At 37.6% G+C, this 20136-nt stretch overlaps 1 protein-coding gene across 4 annotated transcripts in view; it reads right to left on the bottom strand.

Annotated features, from left to right (window-relative positions):
* Positions 1-1334: 1334 nt before the first annotated feature.
* Ganc (glucosidase alpha, neutral C) overlaps positions 1335-20136 on the bottom strand; it is an 83172-nt gene continuing 64370 nt past the window's right edge. For 3 of the 4 annotated variants that reach the window (XM_027925980.2, XM_071608130.1, XM_071608131.1), the window contains exons 17-25: positions 19427-19528; positions 17481-17724; positions 15932-15996; positions 14110-14186; positions 9984-10058; positions 6912-7025; positions 5254-5366; positions 4630-4733; positions 1335-3391 (exon numbers count right to left, since the gene is read on the bottom strand). In XM_027925980.2, coding sequence (XP_027781781.2) covers positions 3282-3391; positions 4630-4733; positions 5254-5366; positions 6912-7025; positions 9984-10058; positions 14110-14186; positions 15932-15996; positions 17481-17724; positions 19427-19528 — 1004 coding nt within the window. In that variant the 3' untranslated portion in view covers positions 1335-3281. The remainder of the gene's footprint in view (positions 3392-4629; positions 4734-5253; positions 5367-6911; positions 7026-9983; positions 10059-14109; positions 14187-15931; positions 15997-17480; positions 17725-19426; positions 19529-20136) is intronic. The other variant, XM_071608132.1, reaches the window with a different exon arrangement.

Below are 20136 nucleotides of genomic sequence, written 5' to 3'. Positions count from 1 at the left end.
ATTTTGTTATAACTTTTCTTAAATTAAATTACTCAGTAAATATTTTATCAAAACATTTCTGTTGATACATGTAGATTAATCTTTAATGGTTGCATAATATTCCACTACATGGAGGTACTATATTTGGCAAATCATCTATTAAAGGAGGGATGTTACATTTATTTCCAATTTTCTATGGTATAGACCACATTGCAGTTAGTAGCTCTGACCATTTATCTGAAGTGGAACTTCTAGGCTATAGTATGCAAATTTACAATTTTGATACTGCTGCAATCCTGAAAGATGATACTTATTTATAATTTTGTCAATGATGCACAAGAGTGCCTATTTCCCACACTCCCATCAGAACCAGACATTTTCATTCTTTTTTTTGGAACTGGGGATTGATCCCAGGGGCACTTAACCATTGAGCCACATCTACAGGCCTTTTTATTTTGCGACAGGATCTCAATAAGTTGCTTCGGGCCTTGCTAAATTGCTGAGACTAGCTTTGAACTTGAGATCTTCCTGATTTAACCTCTCAAGCCACTGGGATTACAGGTGGGTGCCACGGCACCCAGCTTTCATTCTTTTTAATCTTGGCCAATCAGGCAAAAAATAATTTATTTGATTATTAATAAGGCTGAGCATCTTAAATATGCTTATTTTGTCTGTTTAATTTCTTTTGTGTTTATCTTTGCCCACTTTCCTGTTGGATACTTTCTGTTTTTAAGTGAATTTATCAATATATTGCTTGGCTTTTAAGTCTTGAAGGACAGATAAATTATGGATTCATTTGAGCTTTGCTACAATATTTGTTGAAACAATTTAACTTTCTCACATAAAATCCTGTTTCCTGTGAAAACATATCAAGAATTAGCCACAAGATAACTGAATATTGGTAGGTCAACTCAGCTGCACATGGATCTCTGGTATATAGCGTTCCACATAGAAGGCAGGTAAAGTATGAGAAGCAATAAGAGCAGAAAACAAAAACACCAGACAATATTTCTCTGTTGTAAAATGTTTCAGTATAGATTTGGGTCAAGACAGAGCATTTCCTCACTAACTTTAATAGTTCCTGTTTTCTTTCTTCCTCCAAAGATATTTTAATGGAATAACAGACATGAAATAAATATTTGTCTAAAGATAGGTCTTAATTATTAAACTTTAATTGCTATTAAAAACCATTATTTAGGCCTGGGGATATAGCTTGATAGTAAAACACTTGCCAAGCATGTTTAAGGATATGGGTTCAATATCTGGCACCACAAACAGCAACAACAAAACCCCCATCATTAATAAAAATAACAATAACAACAATAAAACCCCATCATTTATATTAGGAAAGAGCATTGGTTTTCAGGCTATGTTTTATTTTAGGTTGGCAAGGGAAAACTGAAGCTAGTATTTATGACTTCAGTTAATTTAGGAGTCTTCTTTTTTCCTTAATTGCAAAATATACACAAATAGGAGCAAAGGATACACATGTAGCTATGTCAGCTTTCATTTGGTGCAAAATTCAAACCTCAACTCATACAATTAAATGTGACCATCAGAAATGTACAATGTTTACTGCATTTGGGCAGATTCCTATGTCAGAAAAATAAAATTAGAAATAAATACATGCTATCCTCACTTAAAAAAATTTTTTTAGTTGTAGATGGATACAATATCTTTATTTTTATTTGTTTATTTTTTATGTGGTGCTGAGGATTGAACCCAGGGCCTCATGCGTGTGAGGCAAGCACTCTACCACTGAGCTACAACCCCAGTCTCCTATATTCACTTTTTAATCAATATAATCTATCAGTTAACCAATCACAGCCAACAGTTACTGAAAGTCAAGTGTAAAGGTGCTCTAGCAGATATAAGAGAAATATAACATGCTTTTAAGGAACACAGAATCTATCAAGAAAAGACAGACATACTTGAGACATTATGGTACAATCCCTGAGAATGCATAATACACCACAATTATATGTGGGACAGCATTTCAGAGAATGGCAAAATCACTACTAATGGGCACTGAATAGTTGGGGTGCTAGGGTGGTTACAGTGTGTGGAAAAGTGAGATTTGAATTGGGTCTGAAAGGGTGGTAAGATTTGTCTGGGTGGAGGGAGGATGCTGCAGCTCAGGGAGGGGAAGGCACAGAGGTGACATTTTAAGTAGCTAAGTGGAGGAAGACTGATAAGAAAGTGTGCATGCTGAGAGTACTGAGGAGTTGAGGCTGTTCCAACAGATGCTGTGGTAGGCAACGGAAAATTATTGGGGTCTCCAGAGCAGAGATCATTGTGATCCAACTGGTATGTTGTAATGTTCTATTCCATGCCAAGCTATATTGGAGCCTGAAGCAAAAGAAAACTCAATAATCCTGAGGCTGTCTTTATAAAAGATTTTGATGTTTTGTTCAGCATGACTTTTACAATAATTACAATTTTTAAAAATAGTACATTAAAATACTTCTTATCATGCCTGAAGCAAGTGCCTCACTTGCCTTCTCCTATTCCCAGCCTTGTTCTCTATTTTTGAAGTTCAGTGGTGAGGACATGGGTATTTATTGCATTATTATTAATTAGAGCTTACTCATTTTTTTTACAGCTTACTCATATTATCAATATCCTTAGGCAAGTAGACAGTATTTAATAAAAACAATCAAATAATTTAAATTTTAAGAAGATTAATTTAGAACTTTTGAGCCTGAGAAGCAGGAAAGGGAAAATAATCCTTTGTGCTCCTGAGTAAATCTCTAGGGCAGAACAGGTCCCCACTGTTGTAGGGTATGCAATATGCACAGAGAGGGTTATCTTAACCATGTCAATGTAGGCAAATGATAACTGTGGCATCAGACACTATTGTCCATTTGGAGATTGGGCAACTTCCCTGCTGTAGCCAGAGTGAATCTGCCACATTGGCCTGAGGCAAGCCCAATAAATGGGCCACTTGGGTAGGCTTGGCATACCTAAAAATCCATCCAGTACTGCTCAAAAAGAGGCCACTCACTGGCCCACAGAGCTTACCACAGGGCCATAGTCCAAGAGGCAAGGAAAATTCACCAACTCTATCAATGTCTCAGGGCTTTGTGGGTATGTAGGAAGAGTCGTATTTGTAAAAAGAGTCTCAATCATTAATCATCTTAAAATATGAAATCTATTGTCCATTAGTATATAAGTGACTAATGCAAGATTATTTTTAGCTAAGGAAACCAATTAGATTGCAGCACAAATCTTAAAAGAGGCCAAGGGAAGAACTGAAAAGATGCAGGCAGCTCCTTCTGAGCAACACCAGGGGAGCTTCTTTGTCATTTGATGTGGACCTCCCAGTCACAGCCAATATTCAGTGAAAGCTTCTCCAGGTTCAGGGTGGACGTTTTGGCACAATACATAAAAGCCACAGGCTGATCTTTACCATCTACATAGCAAGACAAAAAAAAAAAAAAAGAGGAAAAGTTTGACATATACTTCGGAGGGAAAAATATATTCTTCAAATCTGACATATTTTCTGACTCTATCATAAAAACTTGCTTAGAAGAATCTTATTTTTGTGTATGTGTATGTGTGGTGCTGGGGACAGTATCTAGGGCCTTGCAGGCAACCTTGCCAGGCAAGCTCTCTACCCTGAGCTACATATCTCGTCTGAAAATCTAATTTAATAGCACTTAATTTTTTTTAGTTATAGGTAGATATAATACCTTTATTTAATTTATTTATATGTGGTGCTGAGGATCGAACCCAATGCCTTACATGTGCTAGGTGAGCACTCTACCACTGAGCCACAACCCCAGCCCTAATAGCACTTTTTTTTTTAAGACAGAGAGAGAGAGAGAGAGAGAGAGAGAGAGAGAGAGAGAGAGAGAGAGAGAGAGAGAGAGAGAGAGAGAGAGAGAGAATTTTTTAAATATTTATTTTTCAGTTTTCAGTGGACACAACATCTTTATTTTATTTTTATGTGGTGCTGAGGATCGAACCCAGCACACCGCGCATGCCAGGCGAGTGCGTTACCGCTTGAGCCACATCCCCAGCCCCCTAATAGCACTTTTACTCATGAATTTCTATGATTTTTTTTAAACCATGAAAAGCCTTCATTGTTTTGAATACAGCCCTGGTTGAAAAGACAGTTTTACAAAGTGATGTGCCCAAGAAATTCAGTAGGTAAGGAAGGATATAATTCCCATCCTATGCCCCTCCATAAACTCCATCAACATGGGCAGGATTCACCAAGGCTTCAGATATCTAGATTTTTTAAAATTTGCTTTTTAGTTGTAGATGGATATAATACCTTTATTTTATTTATTTTTATGTGGTGCTGTAGGTCAAACCCAGTGCCTCACATTTGCTAGGCAAGTGCTCTACCACTGTGCTCCAGCTCCAGCCCCCAGATATCTACAGATTAAAAAAGCATTCAGAAATAACTAAACTACTAAGTCAAGCCCCAAACAATTTCCCTTAGAAAAAATAAGGCAGGAAGCAAGAAGAAAGACCAGAATGGTCTTACTCACTATAGAGACTAGAATACTTGACCTCCACCAGTAAGTGCAGAGTCCATTTGAGCTAGACTCATGTTAGTTTAGAAACTAAGCATTTCCTCATGGCAGATACTTTCATGTTTACAAAAACAAATGCTGAGGTAAGAACGAACTGTTTCCTCACCAGATGAGTGGGTAGTCACAGAAGATGGCTTCTTCTTGAGGCCTAAGAACAAGATCTGCTCTACCACACATTTGCTGAGATAACGACCCCTCTCATCTGCACAACTGGAATAGATATAAATGGATTTAGGAGAAGAAGGATGGGGATTTGAATTAGTCACAGGTCAAAATCTCTTATGAGTTCCCTTCCATCTGTCCCTATGGAGTCATGATTCATTCAGGGTCATATTGACTATGATGAAGAGATAAAAAAAGATGACTCTATGCCAAGGACTAACAAACCACTGGCCAAATCAATCTCCCTTTAACACCATTTGAGAAAATCACAGAAGTACACAAAAATCACAAATGTAACTGGGATATTGTAACAAATTATAAGAAATCAGGCACTTAATGAGTTGGTGGAAGGAATTATAAAAGCCCAAATTGCACTTTTTTTTAGTTTTTAGGTAGTGGGGAATGAAATGAACATTAAAAAAGGAACACTCATGGAAGAGTAACTGAAAAATGTCCCAATTCATTTCTTTAAATAATAACCGAAAACAGCAATGCATTTATTTGAGGATGCCTACATATAGTATAAGTTATTTAAAAAAAAACACACAGCTTCTTTAGCTGCTATTACCTGTTGATCAAAACACTGGAACAGAATGAAAATTTTCTGTGCAAGAATTGGTTCTGGTGGAGATACTGAAATGAATGGCCATCGTCGAGATACAACTCCCCAACTGCAGAACCCTGTTAAGTGAATCAGGGAACATGTTTTATGTAATAGGAAATTTGTCAGCTTCCAAAGGGACATAATTTTGAAAATGTGAAAACTTATGTCAAACAAAAACTTAGAATTGCTACAGTTTGAATATGGAATGTCCCCAAAGTCCCATGTGTTGGTCCTCAGCCCATGGTGTTATTGAGAGGCACAGGAACATTTAAGAAGTGGGATATAGTGGTGGTCTTCAGATCATTGGGATTGTGCCTTTTGAAGGAGACTGTGGGGACCCCTGGGTGGCTCTGCTCTGCCATGTACTCCCCATCATGATGTGCTACCTCACCCAGGCCCAAAAGCAATGAGGCCAACTGAAATATTTTCCAAAAGTGAGCTAAAATAACCCTTTTATTTTTATAAGTTAATTATCTCAGGTATTTGTTTTAGCGTAGAAAGTTAACTAGCAATATTTAAGCTGCACAAAGTAGTCATACAAATATCTAATATAGTCAATACCCAATCACTCTCAAATAGATAATGAAACAATATGAATAGAGAAGTCACATAAGAGGTGCACGAAGAATTAAACCTTGTTGGAAGAAATTTAAACTATGAAGTATGGTCAGGGGCATCCCTGAAAACACTATCCCAGAATGTGACAACAAGGTCAAGAAGGTTCACAGAATGAAACTGATGTTAAAAAAAAAAATCAGAATATAATGGATGAGGATCAGCTATCTCTAGATCTTGCATTTCGAGAAAGGTATCTGGTGCCTACTCTTTTCGGCAGAAGGGCCCCTTTGCATATCATACAATGTCATAGCACTCCATATGGCAGATTAAGATTATTGGCAATACTTGATGTGCAATGGATCTCTAGTATTTTGCATTTATTCTGGGATTTCACATGGGTCCCAAATCCCTAGTTTGGCCCACAAAGACATGCCTAAATGAAACAGAAAAGAAAGCTATAACTTAATTATTTTACAATGCTAATATAAATAAGGGTAAGTATTATTATAATACGAGTAAAAATTTATATTTGGCCCTATATTTTGGCACATGGCCAGGAGAGAAGTCTGATACAGGTTTCATATGGCTTAAAAGATCTTCTCAAAAGGACAAATCAGATCTCGATCCTACCAGGCTTTACTCAGGGAGATTTCAGTTGTTTGAGTTACCTGATGAGAAGTCATTTAGTGGGGTTGGGATCCCTGAAATGGTCCATAGTCACAGGTACCCTTCTGTGAGAGAATGAGTTTCAGAGCTAATACACAGCCTATGATCTAATGAGCTTTTAGCCCAGCAGTAATCACTGCTCAGCTAAAAAGAACCAACAGTCAACTGTTCAAGAAAGACATTTTCCTCTTTCCCCAAGTTCTTTTAAGACAATTCCAAGAACGGCAGACTAACTAGGCAATAATTCAGAAATTATTTAAAACTTTGATTTCTAGATAAACACTAGAAGTACCTATCTCCATAGGTGGGGCTCACCACTTTTTCATGCTATCAGACTTTTTGAAAGACTATAAAGAGACACAGAAGTAATAAAAAGTATAACCTGTTTTCCCAAATACCTCAGTGCTGACAGCAACCCGGAGTCCAAATGAGGAATTAGTCATCCAGCCTGTGGATTTTCCTATAGTTGTCTTTATTGGTACCACACTTCCACCGCGTTGAAATACTGGTATCTACAGCAGAGCAACAATATCAGGAAAGGTATTTGTATAAATATGTTCTTTACTTCTTGTTGCCTACTGCGAATTAGGCAACAAGAAGTAAAGATAAAATAAAAGTATTTGTATAAAGAAATTTCAAAGTAGAATTTAAAAATATTTCATTATATAAGATTCCACTCTTTACAAGTATAGACTCTAGGGCAAGATAAATTTGTGGGCACAGAGGTAGTATATTTGGGGATCCTGGCATTAAAAGGAAAGAGCACAACAACAAAAAAATGGTTCACTTTCCAATTACTAGGGAAGCTGACTACCCTTCATTAATTTATCACATATACTTGTTTTTGCTGCTTTTTCTTTTTCTTTTCTTGTTTTCTTTGCAGATTGGGAACTGAATCCATGGTCCTGCATATGAAGGCAAGTGCTCTACCACTGAGCTTCATCCTTAGCCCTTTGTGGGACAGTCTTGTTAAGTTGTCCAGGCTGGCCTGGAACCTGTGATTCAGCCTCCTATGTAGCTAGGATTACAGGTGTGCACTAACATGTCCAGCTACTGTTTTTTCTTTTAAATGATGAATTTTATTTTGCACACTCTATAACTGGCCTTTCCTATGTTGTAGTTTAACATTCTCATAAATTATAATAAACATGTTTAATTCTAGAGCCTTGCTAAAGACTTAATTTTTCTAAGTGGTGTATGTATGTATATGTAAAGTATTTCTTGGTTTGGGAGATGACTTTTGCTCTTTATCACTGCACCAGAATACTTTTTGCTCTCTGTTTCTCTGGATCACCAGAATGACTGACTTAATTCTGAGGGTGGATTTGTGAAACTGCTTCTGTTATAGCTGGGCATGGTGGTGCATACCTGTAATCCCAGAGGCCCAGGAGGCTGAGGCAGGAGGATTACAAGCCCGAGGCCAGCCTCAGCATCTGAGCAAGGCCCTCACCAATTTAGGGAGACCCTATTCAAAAAAATAAAAAGGGCTGAGCATGTGGCTCAGTGATAAAGTACCTCTGGGTTCAATCCCCAGTACCGCCCCCGCCCCCCAAAAAAGAAAAAAAACCCTCAACCACCACCAAAAAAGCAACCCCCCCCCAAACTGCTTTTCTCATACATATCATCAAGGGTAATTTAAGTGACTCTAACAACATCATGTGGGCATGGCCCTCAGCTCTCAATCTTCTGGAATGCCACTTGGCAAGGAAAGCCTGGTAAGAATCACATGAGGACTTGTACTTTGCTGTGGTAAAGTGTTAGCAAGGAGAAGAGTAGAAGAACATATATGAAGTTGATAGTGAGGATGAAGTAGTTAAAATGTCCCCCATACCTAATTCGCAGTAGGCAACAAGAAGTAAAGAACATCTTATTCCTCCCCACATCTCCCTCTCTAATTGGACAATCTCTCTGTTCTGTTTTTCTTCATTTTTTTTTTTTTTGGCTTGTTTGTTTGTTTTTAAGAGCACAGTGTTAAGTTAAAGTGGAATGGGCTCTAGATGAGGAATCAGCAGACTTGGGAGCTTGTCTCATTTCTCCCACAATCCAGCTGTCATCCTGGACAGATAAGTTACCTGTAAGTGTAAGGTATTTAAGTAGATGATTATTAAGGTTTTTCTCTAGATCTGAAAGTTAATATCCAAAATAACTTTCTTTGTTTTTAATACCTTTATTTTATTTATTTATTTTTATATGGTGCTGAGGATCAAACCCAGTGCCTCACATGTACAAGGCAAGTATTCCATCACTAAGCCACCACCCAGCCCCTGAAATTATATTCTTTAAAAAAAAATCACTGCTGATAATTAAAAAAAATCACATCACTGCCTATTTATCAATCTTCACTCTACTCAGGGACTATGGTAGTGCTTATGATTTAGCTACAGGAAGGAACTTCCCTTTGGAAACTCAAAACAGCCTGGATAGGCAGGCCCCTTTGATGCTAACATCATACTGATATTACTCCCTTGGGCTGAGAGGCCCAGGATCATGCCTGAAAATTCATGTTTTTAACTTAGTCTTGTAGAAGGACATTCTATATGGCATGCATTATAATCACTGCATTTTCTGTTTTTAGTATTACTTTTCTTAGACACACAAATGTAAACATATGGGTAAGAGTTGGTTTTATCCCTGATATTTCATACCATGAAATCTGAGTATATATATTTTAAGACATTTTTCTTCACATTTTAACAGCATTATTGATATAATCATATATATTTCACATTTAGAGTATACAGTTAAACAGGCTTCAGTATATTGGTCTTGCAACCCTCACCACTATTGATTTTAGAATATTCTGATACCCAAAAAAGAAATCTGTACCAAGTAGCAGTCACTCTTCATCATACCCCAATTCCTTGCCCTGCCCCAGCCCTAAGCAACTACTTACTAATCTACTTTCTGTTTCTATATATATATATATATGTTATTATGCAGAACACTAACATTCTTGGTTTTATGATACAGGCACACAATATAGACTGAAGGTCAGTATCCCCCTAAAATTCATTTGTTGAAGTCCAGTCCCCAAGGTGATTATATTTGGAGATAGGACCTCTTTGGAGATGATTATGTAAAATGAGATCACAGTGGTGAGGCCCTGATATGATAGGAACAGTGTCTTTATAAGAAGAGACAGGAAGGGGTTAGGGCTGGGGCTCAGTGGTAGAGTACTTGCCTAGCACATGTGAACCACTGGCTCGGATCCTCAGTACCACACAAAAATAAAGGTACTGGGTCCATCTATAACTAGAAATATATTTTTTTAAAAAAAGGAGAGACAGAAAGAAGTGCCTCATTAGGAACTGCATCAACTGGCATTCTCATCTGATCTGGAAATAGAAATTTCACAATTGTGAGGAAATTAATTTCTGCTGTTTAAGCCACCAAGTTGGTGGTATTTTGTCACAGCAATCAGAGCAGACAAATACAACACAGGTAGAAATAATAGTCTGAAAATAACTTACAGTATTCAAGGCAACTGGAATCTTCATGGTACATCCTCCTCTCCAATGAGCAAATGTCTTAGAGTGATACCAGATCTAAAACAGACCCCAGTGAGAAAGAGTTTATGAGCAACTCTGCTCACAACTTACTCATTACAATATTCACTTAACTGCATTTCAAATAACCAGAAACTAAAATAAATGGAGATAAGTGGGGTTTTTTTGTTTGTTTTTGTTTCATTGTGGTATGGGGAAGTATTTTTTTAATTATTTATTTATTTGGGAGGGTACTGGGGATTGAACCCAAAAGCGCTTTACCACTGAGCTACATTTCCAGCCCTTTTTTTTTTTTTTTAAATCTTGGGTAGAAGTTAGGAAGAATATATGTTTTTAAGAAGATCTGAAAGAGTGGGACTTGATGGCTCATGGTTATGATCATAGCTATTCAGGCAGCTGAGGCAGAACAAGTTCAAGTTTGAGGCCAAGCCGAGCTACTCAGTATAACTCTGACTCAAAATAAAATAAAAAGGACTGAGGATATAGCTCAGAGGCAGATGCTTGCCAAGCACGTCCACGGACCTGGAATTGATCTCTAACATGAAAGCGAAGGAAGGAAGGAAGGAAGGAAGGAAGGAAGGAAGGAAGGAGCGAGCAAATCTCAAGGGACTATGACTAATTAATTTAATAAAGGTCATTTGTTTGCCCATCTGTACATTCAAAAGTAATTACACCTGTAATCCCAGCAGCTCAGGAGGCTGAGACAGGAGGATCATAGTTCAAAGCCAGCCTCAGCAACAGCGAGGTACTAAGTAACTCAGTGAGACCCTGTCTCCAAGTAAAATTCAAAATAGGGCTAGGGATGAGGCTCAGTGGTTGAGTTTCCCTGAGTTCAATCTCTGGTACCAAAAGAAAAAAGTTATTTGCTAAACAACATAACCACTATGCCAGGTGCTCGACATACATGATAATTAAGATGTCTAATGAGTGAAAAGGCAGTACTTGACCTCCTGGGTTTTATAGCCCACTTGGCTTATAAAAACTTAGTGCTTCTAGCAGTGAATGAGATGACAAAATAGAAAAAATAACCAAAATAAAGAAAAGCACGTTGCAGGTAAAGAGATTGCAAATGAGGCAGCAGAAAAGGAAAATACCAGAGAAAGAATAGATCTGAGACAAAAACCAATTGAAACATGGATTACTAATATGGTATCACTTTTTAACACAGTATAATTCAGAGCTAAGGTTCTAATTCTTATGTAAGGTCTCTATCAAGAGGGAGCCAGTTGCTGAAGTATCAAAAAGAGCCTACAAAGTAATTTGATGGAATAAACCCTTAAGATATCATTAGAAGGAGCATGAAAACAAAAACCTTATTTTCTCTCTTTTAGCCAGTATACTTTCTGGCAGCCAGTGTTGCAAGTTCACCTTGTGGGATTACCACATCCTTTATATAGCACAGTTGTTGAGTCTGTTACCATCCTGTTGTGAAGGTGACAGAACTGTGATTTGACCATCATTAGCAATAGTGAATGCTTTTATTTTTGGGGGTTGGGGGGATTACTGGGGACTAAATCCAGGGATGCTTAACCACAGAGTCACATCCCCAGTCCATTTTATTTTTTTTAAATTTTGAGACAGGGTCTTAATAAGTTGCTTAGGATCTCGCTAAGTTGCTGAGGCTGGCTTTGAACTTGCAATCCTCCTACCTCAGCTCCTGAGCTACTAAAATTATAGGCATGTGCCACTGTGCCCAGCTGCCACAGTGAACTCTTAATTCAACAGGGTCAAACCTATTGCAGTCATGATATATTATTCTTGATTGGATTCAATTTATTAATATTTTGTCAAGGATTTTTGAGTCTGTGTTTGTAAGAACATTAGCTTGTTTTCTTTATGTTTCTTTTATATGTCATTCTCTGGCTTTCTCTCTCTCCTCTCTAGCTAATCCCAGTAGCTTCAGATAAAGAATTGGTGGGGATAAAAGGTAAACTGATTCAAACAAGGTTTGAGCATTGTCTTGTCTACCACCATAACTGATTAAAATGAGAGATAACAAGGTTTGTGCTTTGGTGCCATATCCAAAGATCTCCAATTTAGGAAGGGTATAACCAGTATAAAATTCCACAAAGGACCAAACCCAGAACTCAGTCCCAGGTTCCTAAGCAAGTTCTTGCTGAGTGCCAACTATATACCAGGTATCCACTTAGTTGCTGGGGATGCAATAGTAAACCTAACGGATGAAAACCACTGCCTTCAAGGAGCTCACATTACAATAGGAGAGGTACATAATAGAAAATAAGTAAATATACAGAATGTTAGATGGTGGCAAGTCCTGTGAAGAAAGAGAAAGGCTGGAGAGGCCTAGGGAGCACCAGGAGCAATGAGAGAAGTCTATAAACTTAAACAGGTGGTCAGAGACAGCTTTGCTGATGAGATATTTGAGCCCAGACTTGGAGGAGAGGAGATGGGCCCCCATATAAATATGGGTAAGAGTGACAGTGTGAACTTCAGACAGCCTGCTCATTTAGTGTGAAGTGTACTGGCCAGCCAGTCAAGATAAAGAAGCAGGTCTGGAAAGAATTGTTTTGGCTTTTTTACCCAGCATTTGTGAAGATGTTGCAAGAGAAACAATCACAGAACACTCTGATAAAAAATGAAGGAATATAGTTCAAAGTCACAACAATGTGTTTGCAATGATGAATCATTAGTAAAAATTCTTGGCTAAGTTAGAAAGGGAGCAGTTTCTTTTAACAGATGCCTACTGCTTTGTTAGAATAAACTTGAAAAATTCTCATCAGACATGCTCAGCAGGACCATTTATTTAGCTGTTGCTGTATTTAATGTTTTCCTCAGGTTTCTACTTGGCAAGGGAATCTTTGTAAAGATCCCTCAACTTCAGATATTCAAATTACTGGAGAAACCAAGAGGAAAGACTACAGTTCATAAACATTCTGGAGAAAAACCTGGTTAGTCATATCAATAATAAAAAGTGTAGGTAGCTGAATGGTGGCCACTGAAAAAGAGTCTCTTGACATGGTAGTCCCAGTCCAGCCCAGCACGCTGCATGGCTCTTTCCTCTGTGTGCTGAAGCCTGGGGTGAAGCTCTAGTTCCTGAGGACTCTCCCTAGTGTGTCTCCTTTCTGCTCTTCATTCCACACCCTCTTTCCCTAGACTGGGGCACCAAGTCTCCGTGGTCTCTGCTCTGCAGAAAAAGGGTTGTCCCTGCCTCACCTTTGTGCTCTGCCTAAGTTCACTGCCCTGGGCTCTGGTAGGCCAGGACAGTTCATATAGTAATAATAACAAATGACAATAACTAATAAGATAGCTAAGGAAGGTAGAGATGATAGAGGGAAGTCATTATTGATCTTGATCAATTTGGTGAGTACTGGAGACAATTTTTGGTACCAAAATTTAGGATTCAAAGGGAGCCAGAATCAAAGAGCAAAGTTTCTTTTTTTTTCTTTTTTGGTACTGGGGATTGAACTCAGGGGCACTCGACCACTGAGCCATATTCCAAGTTCTATTTTGTATTTTATTTAGTGACAGGGTTTCACTGAGTTGCTTAGCACCTCGCCATTGCTGAGGCTCGCTTTGAACTTGCAATCCTCCTGTCTCAGCCTCCCGAGCCACTGGGATTACAGGCGTGCGCCACCGTGCCTGGCATAAAGAGCAAAGTTTCTTTATACTTAAGTTTCCCACCAGAGTCTGATACCTCATAGTAGACAAAAGATTTTTTTCTTACCCTACCCTCAGTGTGTTTAAGAACTCACTTAAGCAAGTCAGTGTGAAGATGAATTCTGATCCTTCTTGGGGCCATCACCTATTCATTTTTCTATCACCTGGCCTCCATTAATTTCTTAGCCTAAGTGGACAGTGTCATGATTTTTAAAAATCATCAGTTATGGCTGGGGTTGTGGCTCAGTGGTAGTGTGCTCGCCTAGCATGTGTGAGGCACTGGGTTCGATTCTCAGCACCACATAAAAATAAAGACAATAAAGTCCATCAACAACTAAAAAAAAATCATCAGTTATTACAGTCATTTGGTGTGTGTTCACCAAAGCATTATGGAGAAATTTAGTTGCTTAAAGAAACAAAGGGATGAGAGAGATGAGACTTGAGATATGTGACTAATTGTTATTAGTCTTACCTCATTTGATCTTGGCAGAAATACATCAACCATGGTGGTTTTTGGTTCTGTGACTGGATGAACCAATAAAGCACTTCCTTAAGAATGGAGAAGAAATAAAATTTAGTGTCATTACGAGAATTCTTTTCCTTTAATTGAACAGTATTGTGGTTTTTATTTTGTTTTGTTTTGGTATGGGGCTTGAAAACAGGGGTTCTTCACCACTGACCTACATCTCCAGCCCTTTTCATTTTTTTTTTCTTTTGAGACAGGTCTTGCTAAATTGCTTAGGGCTTGGCTAAATTTCTGAGGCTGGCCTACAACTTGCAAATCTCCTGTCTCAGCCTCCTGAGTAGCTGGGATTACAGGTTATGGGCCACAATGCCTGGCAAAAAACTACTAGACTGTAAACTTCTGTAAGGCAGAGACTGTGGTGAGTTAAACCAATGATTCATCAGAGAGATGCATTGTTAGAAAGAGGACAGGGGCTCAAATAGGTGACTGTTATTACCCATCATTAATCCATATATGGAATATCAGGATTATAGGAAGGAACCCTGACACAATTTACTACAGTATCATTTTGTGCTTAACTTCTGGTGCACCAATAATCTGAAAGCACCACTGCATCTCTCCATGGCTTTACTGTTTTCTTTGAGTGATGCTGATGATAGTGAGTCCACAACTGTTATCCAGAATTGTGTCACTGTGGCTACTCAGGTTCTTTTGCTTGGGCAGTTATCATTGGGAAGGCTGTAGATGGCAAGAATTATTAAATTTTCTTTGATCTTGCCACCATGCAGGTAAAAATTCATCATTTGTAAATTCTTTTATTCAATAAATACTGATTGCCAGGCATGTTGATAGGCTCTGGGGATAGAGTGGCAGATAAAACAAGCATGATCCCTGCTTTCATGGAGCTTATAGTAAATGAAGACAGATATTAAAAAGTAATTGAAAGATAGAGTTAAGACAAATACCAAAAAAAAAAAAAACAAAAGTACAAAGCAGAAGTTTTTTTTTAATGCGACAGATTGACTTTGATGGAGGAGAACAGTCTAAGGTATAAGAAGGCAAGGAGTGGTCAGGGAGGTTTCTCCAAGGCAGTGATTATTGAGACCTAATGTTAAGGGATTGAACCTAGGAATTTGAACATGCCATCTGAGTGCTCTGCCACTGAGCTACATTCCCAGACCAAGGACTCTATTTTTTTAAATATTTTTTTTTAGTTGTTAATGGACCTTTATTTTGTTTATGTGTGGTGCTGAGAATCGAACCCAGTGCCTCGCACATGCCAGGTAAGCCCTCTACCACTGAGCCCCAGCCCCAGCCCAATGATTCTATTATTTAACACTGGAGGTTTCCATTGTTTGGCATGTGGTTACCTTTTGGGCAACTCAATGTTTAGACTGGCTTTTTGAGCTTTGTCTCTAAGATAATAAACTTCCATGTTCTAGAATTGATGGTTAATCCTTGATAAAGAGGCCTATTACTGTATATGAAATAAACTCTTCTGGTTCTTTACTATATCTGTATGATTTACTTTTTGCCTACTTCCTTCCCTGTAGTGGTCTCAATAGGCTTAGAAGAGTGAACACAAAACAAAAGTTTAAACTATACCTACAAATAGAATGGATTTATTTGATGTTGGTAAGAATAATACTGTGAGTGCTAGAATTACAACAGAATAGATCTGCAATCCCACTAATGCATTAAAAATCTTGATGAAGGAATTTATTTTAATTTTTTTAGTTTCATTGGGATTAGGATTTTAAAAAGTGCTCTCATAGTAGAAAATTTAATAGAAACATAATTATAGTGTTTGTAATTAATAAATGCTCACCCAGCATGTATTCATCTTCCACACTAAAAGTCTCTAATTCATCTGGGAATTCTATCCACAGAGGCCTGGGAAAGTGAAAAGAACGTTCGTTACATTTTAATGTAATTATATGTTTTTTAAGAATTTTATATTTTTAGTTTAAAAACTATTCAAAGGAAACTGGAAAGCACTAAAGTATCAAGATTCTTTTTCATACATCTCAAGTTTTTATGAGCAATTGCTGTGATTACTTTACATTTTTATTATGTAAAAATGTTCTAAAGAAATATTGAGAATTCTAGTACCTGCCACTTTTCCTTCTGATTGTTGAGCACTAAACACTACTCTAATGGGCAGAGTCAGAGCTTTATGCAAGTCCAAATGCCTAACATCTTTGGATATGATTTTACAATGATGATAATTCTGTGCTTTTTTAAAAAACATTTTTTTAGTTGCAGATGAACACAATACCTTTGTTTATTTATTTTATTTGGTGCTGACGATGGAACTCAGTGCCTCACACATGTAAGACAAGTGCTTTACCGCTGAGCCACAACCCAGCCCCTCTGTGCTGTTTTATTTTTGTGTTTGCTGCTTTCATGCATCACTTAATCACTATATCTTTGAGAAGAACTGATGTTTCTTGTTTTCAAGCTGGCATTATTTTTTTGGGTGTGGGGTTAAGAAATTTTGAGTATTCTTTTTTGCTTGTTATTTTTTTGTGTAACTAGGATGTATTTGGGTTCATAAACAATAAAACTGTCAGTATATATCTACCTGGATATCAACTTAATGGTTCTAGTCATTTTTCAATTACATGAGGAAAGAATATCTTCTAATAAGCAAAATTTATTTTTAGTTTATTCACCAGCCTTTGTAATAACATATTTCTTTCCTACAGAACAAAACAACAGTATACCTGGGTGATATCTAGAACCTAAAAGGGAAACTTCTAACAAATATAGAAACCTACCCAAAGAGATTCCTAGAAAATTTTGGAGGTATAGCTTTTAAAATCTATAGTGGAAAGCTCCCCAGGTGATACTGATTTCATCTAAATTTAGGAACTTCTGATCCTGAAGTCTTGGTGAATTGTGTATGCTGGTATGTATCATTCCCTAATCTAGAAAGTTTTTTCTTAATATTTTGCCTTCAAAATAGAGTTAAAATTTATAAACAAATGCTCACCTCAAACTTGGAACAGTTTAGTCCTAAGAGTAAGATAAAGGAAAGCCTAAGGCTGGCATGTAAGTTATTCTTTCTGAAAAGATGCTACTGTCAAATAATGGATTCTTTCAGTCACTTCTTTATTCTTTGAGATATCTCTATTTTTGCTTCTCACCTAGCATGTACATTTAATCACAGTAGTAGGGGGTCTAGTTTTTTTTAATCTGTCTTCGACAGCCAGAATCACGTGCATAATTGGTAGTCAAGAAGCTCACTGGAACTTGATTAAACGTGAGGCTTTTCTTCACTTTTTCTTTTAAAATCACTGCACAATTAGTCCAGTCCCTAATCACTGTGAGAGAATTAGGCTGTTGCAGTCCCTGAATGGATGATGCATTTTTACCTCATGACAGGTTCAGAAGCCACATGTGCATGGTAGAACAGAGAATACAAATAGGGTAGGAGGGTGTAGCGTTCTCTGATGGCTTCTCGGATAAGTTTGGTGTATTCCTCCCCAAAAAGCCAGGGTTCCCGCCGCTTGGTGTTCATGTTAGCATGGCCACGGAAGAAGGGTTGGTAGGCTCCCGCCTGGTACCAACGCACCAGCAGTTCTGCATCTGGATTCCCAATGAAGCCACCCACATCAGCTGGTTAGGAAAGAAAGGCCAAGTAAGGCAACCAGACTTCAAATAAATGATGTACAGGGTAAGATAAGGTCTTGATGACTGTCCAGAAAAAGGAAACATATGTGCATTCAAAACTATGACCTCAAAAAGGGGAGCACATTATATAAAACGACCTCTCTGGAGATCTGACAAAACACTCTTTGAACACTGTCTTCTTGTTAAAAGACCAGAAGATTATTCCAAAATCAATACTCCTATATGTTCCTGAACTCATATTACCTAGAAATCATAAAATGTTGACTTGATTTATTGTTATGTGTGTGTAATGGAAGGAAGGAGCTGGTAACCAATTTCCTTTGGAAGCAACAGGAAAACCAAGATAAAAAATAAAGAACTAAAGAGAAGTAAATAATCAGAATTAGAAGTTTAAAGCTGGGTGTGATGGCATACGCCTGAAATCCCAGTGGCTTAGGAGGCTGAGGCAGGAGGACTGCGAGTTCAAAGCCAGCCTCAGCAAAAGCTAGGCGCTAAGCAACTCAGTGAGACCCTGCCTCTAAATAAAATACAAAATAGAGCTGGGGATGTGGCTCAGTGGTTGAGTACCCCAGAGTTCAATCCCCAGTATATATATAAAAAAAAAGTTTGGGTAGAATTTCATGCTGAGTCCTAGAGTAGGATATGTATTTCTTGTACTATATGTGGACCAATACCAAAAACTATCAATATAAAAATGTAATATTAACTTGTTTCTATTTCTGCAGAAAACAAGGAAAAACTGGAACTGCAGTCACATTGAGCAACTTTTAACCTTATCCACAGAGAATTCTCAGGATGCAAGGAAGGTACACTATCAGACACACTTATTTTAATTAAATTTATCTTTCTCAAGAGCATATCTTTTTAAAAAACACAGTTAAAATATGTCATGGAATTTAAAATCTGCTAAGAATGTATTTCTCTATTTCCTCCTTCTTATTATTGTTATTTTTTAGCAGTACTGAAAAATTGTACCTAGAGTCTTGCACATGTTAGGTGAGAACTGTACCACTGATATATCTCTGCCCCACACTATTTTTTAAAAAAAATATTTTTAGTTGTAGATGGACACAATACCTTTATTTTGTTTATTTAGTTTTTTAATGTGGTGCTGGGGATTGAACCCAGTGCCTCACATGTGCTAGGCAAGTGCTCTACCACTGAGCTACAACCCCAGCCCCCACACTAACTTCTGATTCACTAAATTCTTTGTAATTCTCTCTATTTTTTTCACTTAATTTTTTTTTTTTTGGTAATTGTAGATGGGCAAAATACCTTTATTTTATTTATTTTTATGTGATGCTAAGGATCGAACCCAGTGCCTCACACATGCTAGGCAAGAGCTCTGCTACTGAGCTATGGCCCCACCCCATACTTTTTTCACATGCTGCATCTAAAAAGGAAGTGATGAAAGAATGAGGAAAAGAAGTACTCTTTGGTGCTTCCCTTTTCTCCTTCTGAGAAATTGATTCTCTGTCTTAAATTTGGACAATATACAAGAAGTTCTGAAGCATCCTGCTTTCACTTTTCTCTCTAATCTGCTCCCCTTCACTTTCTCCTGTTTTCTCTTTCCCATATTTATCCCAGCCCAAAATAGCTAAGGAGAAGGGTTTTATGACCAGCTTTGAAGAAACATCTCATTTTTCATTATCTCTCACTTTAAGCTCCAAGACAGAACTCATCTTACCTCCACAAAAAGAGATCCCAGTAATGCTGAGAGTTAGTAACATGGGGATAGAAATTTTCAGGTAACTCCATTCTGCTGTGTTGTCACCAGTCCACACTGCACCTTTGATCACCAGTAAGAAAGTATTAAAAAAAAAAATCACGAGTCAGTTCATGTTCTTAATTTCATATTTAGAGTCCTGATTATTTACTTATGTATTTATTTGGTACCAGGGATTGAACCCATATGTTAATGCTTAATCACTGAGTCACATCCCCAGCCCTTTTTAGTTTTATTTTGAGACAGGGTTTCACTAAGTTGCTTTAGCCTCACTAAATTGTTGAGGCTAACCTTGAACTTGTGACCCTCCTGCCTTAGCTTCCCAAGTCTTGGGAATTATAGGTGTGTGACACCATGCCTGGCTTAGAGCCTTGATTTTTAAGACAAGCTACTAAAAAGGAAAATAGATTTCTTACCTAAAAGTAAACAATTGGTTTATACAGGAAAATGTATTAATTTTCTAATATAAAAATTTATTAAAATCCATAAAACATTCTATGAAAGTATTCTGAAATTATGCATAGTTTTGAATTTTTTTTTTGTGGTACTGGGAATTAGAACCCAGGGCCTTGTGCATGCAAGGCAAGCACTCTACCAACTGAGGTATATCCCCAGTCTTATAATTCTTTTTATGAGAGCATTACAGTTATACATAATAGTTGGGTTCATTT

This window comes from Marmota flaviventris, chromosome 2, assembly GCF_047511675.1.
Source record: "Marmota flaviventris isolate mMarFla1 chromosome 2, mMarFla1.hap1, whole genome shotgun sequence".
NCBI lineage: Eukaryota > Metazoa > Chordata > Mammalia > Rodentia > Sciuridae > Marmota > Marmota flaviventris.
Note: the sequence above shows the minus strand (reverse complement) of the source record. Positions and strands in the feature narration are given on the sequence as shown.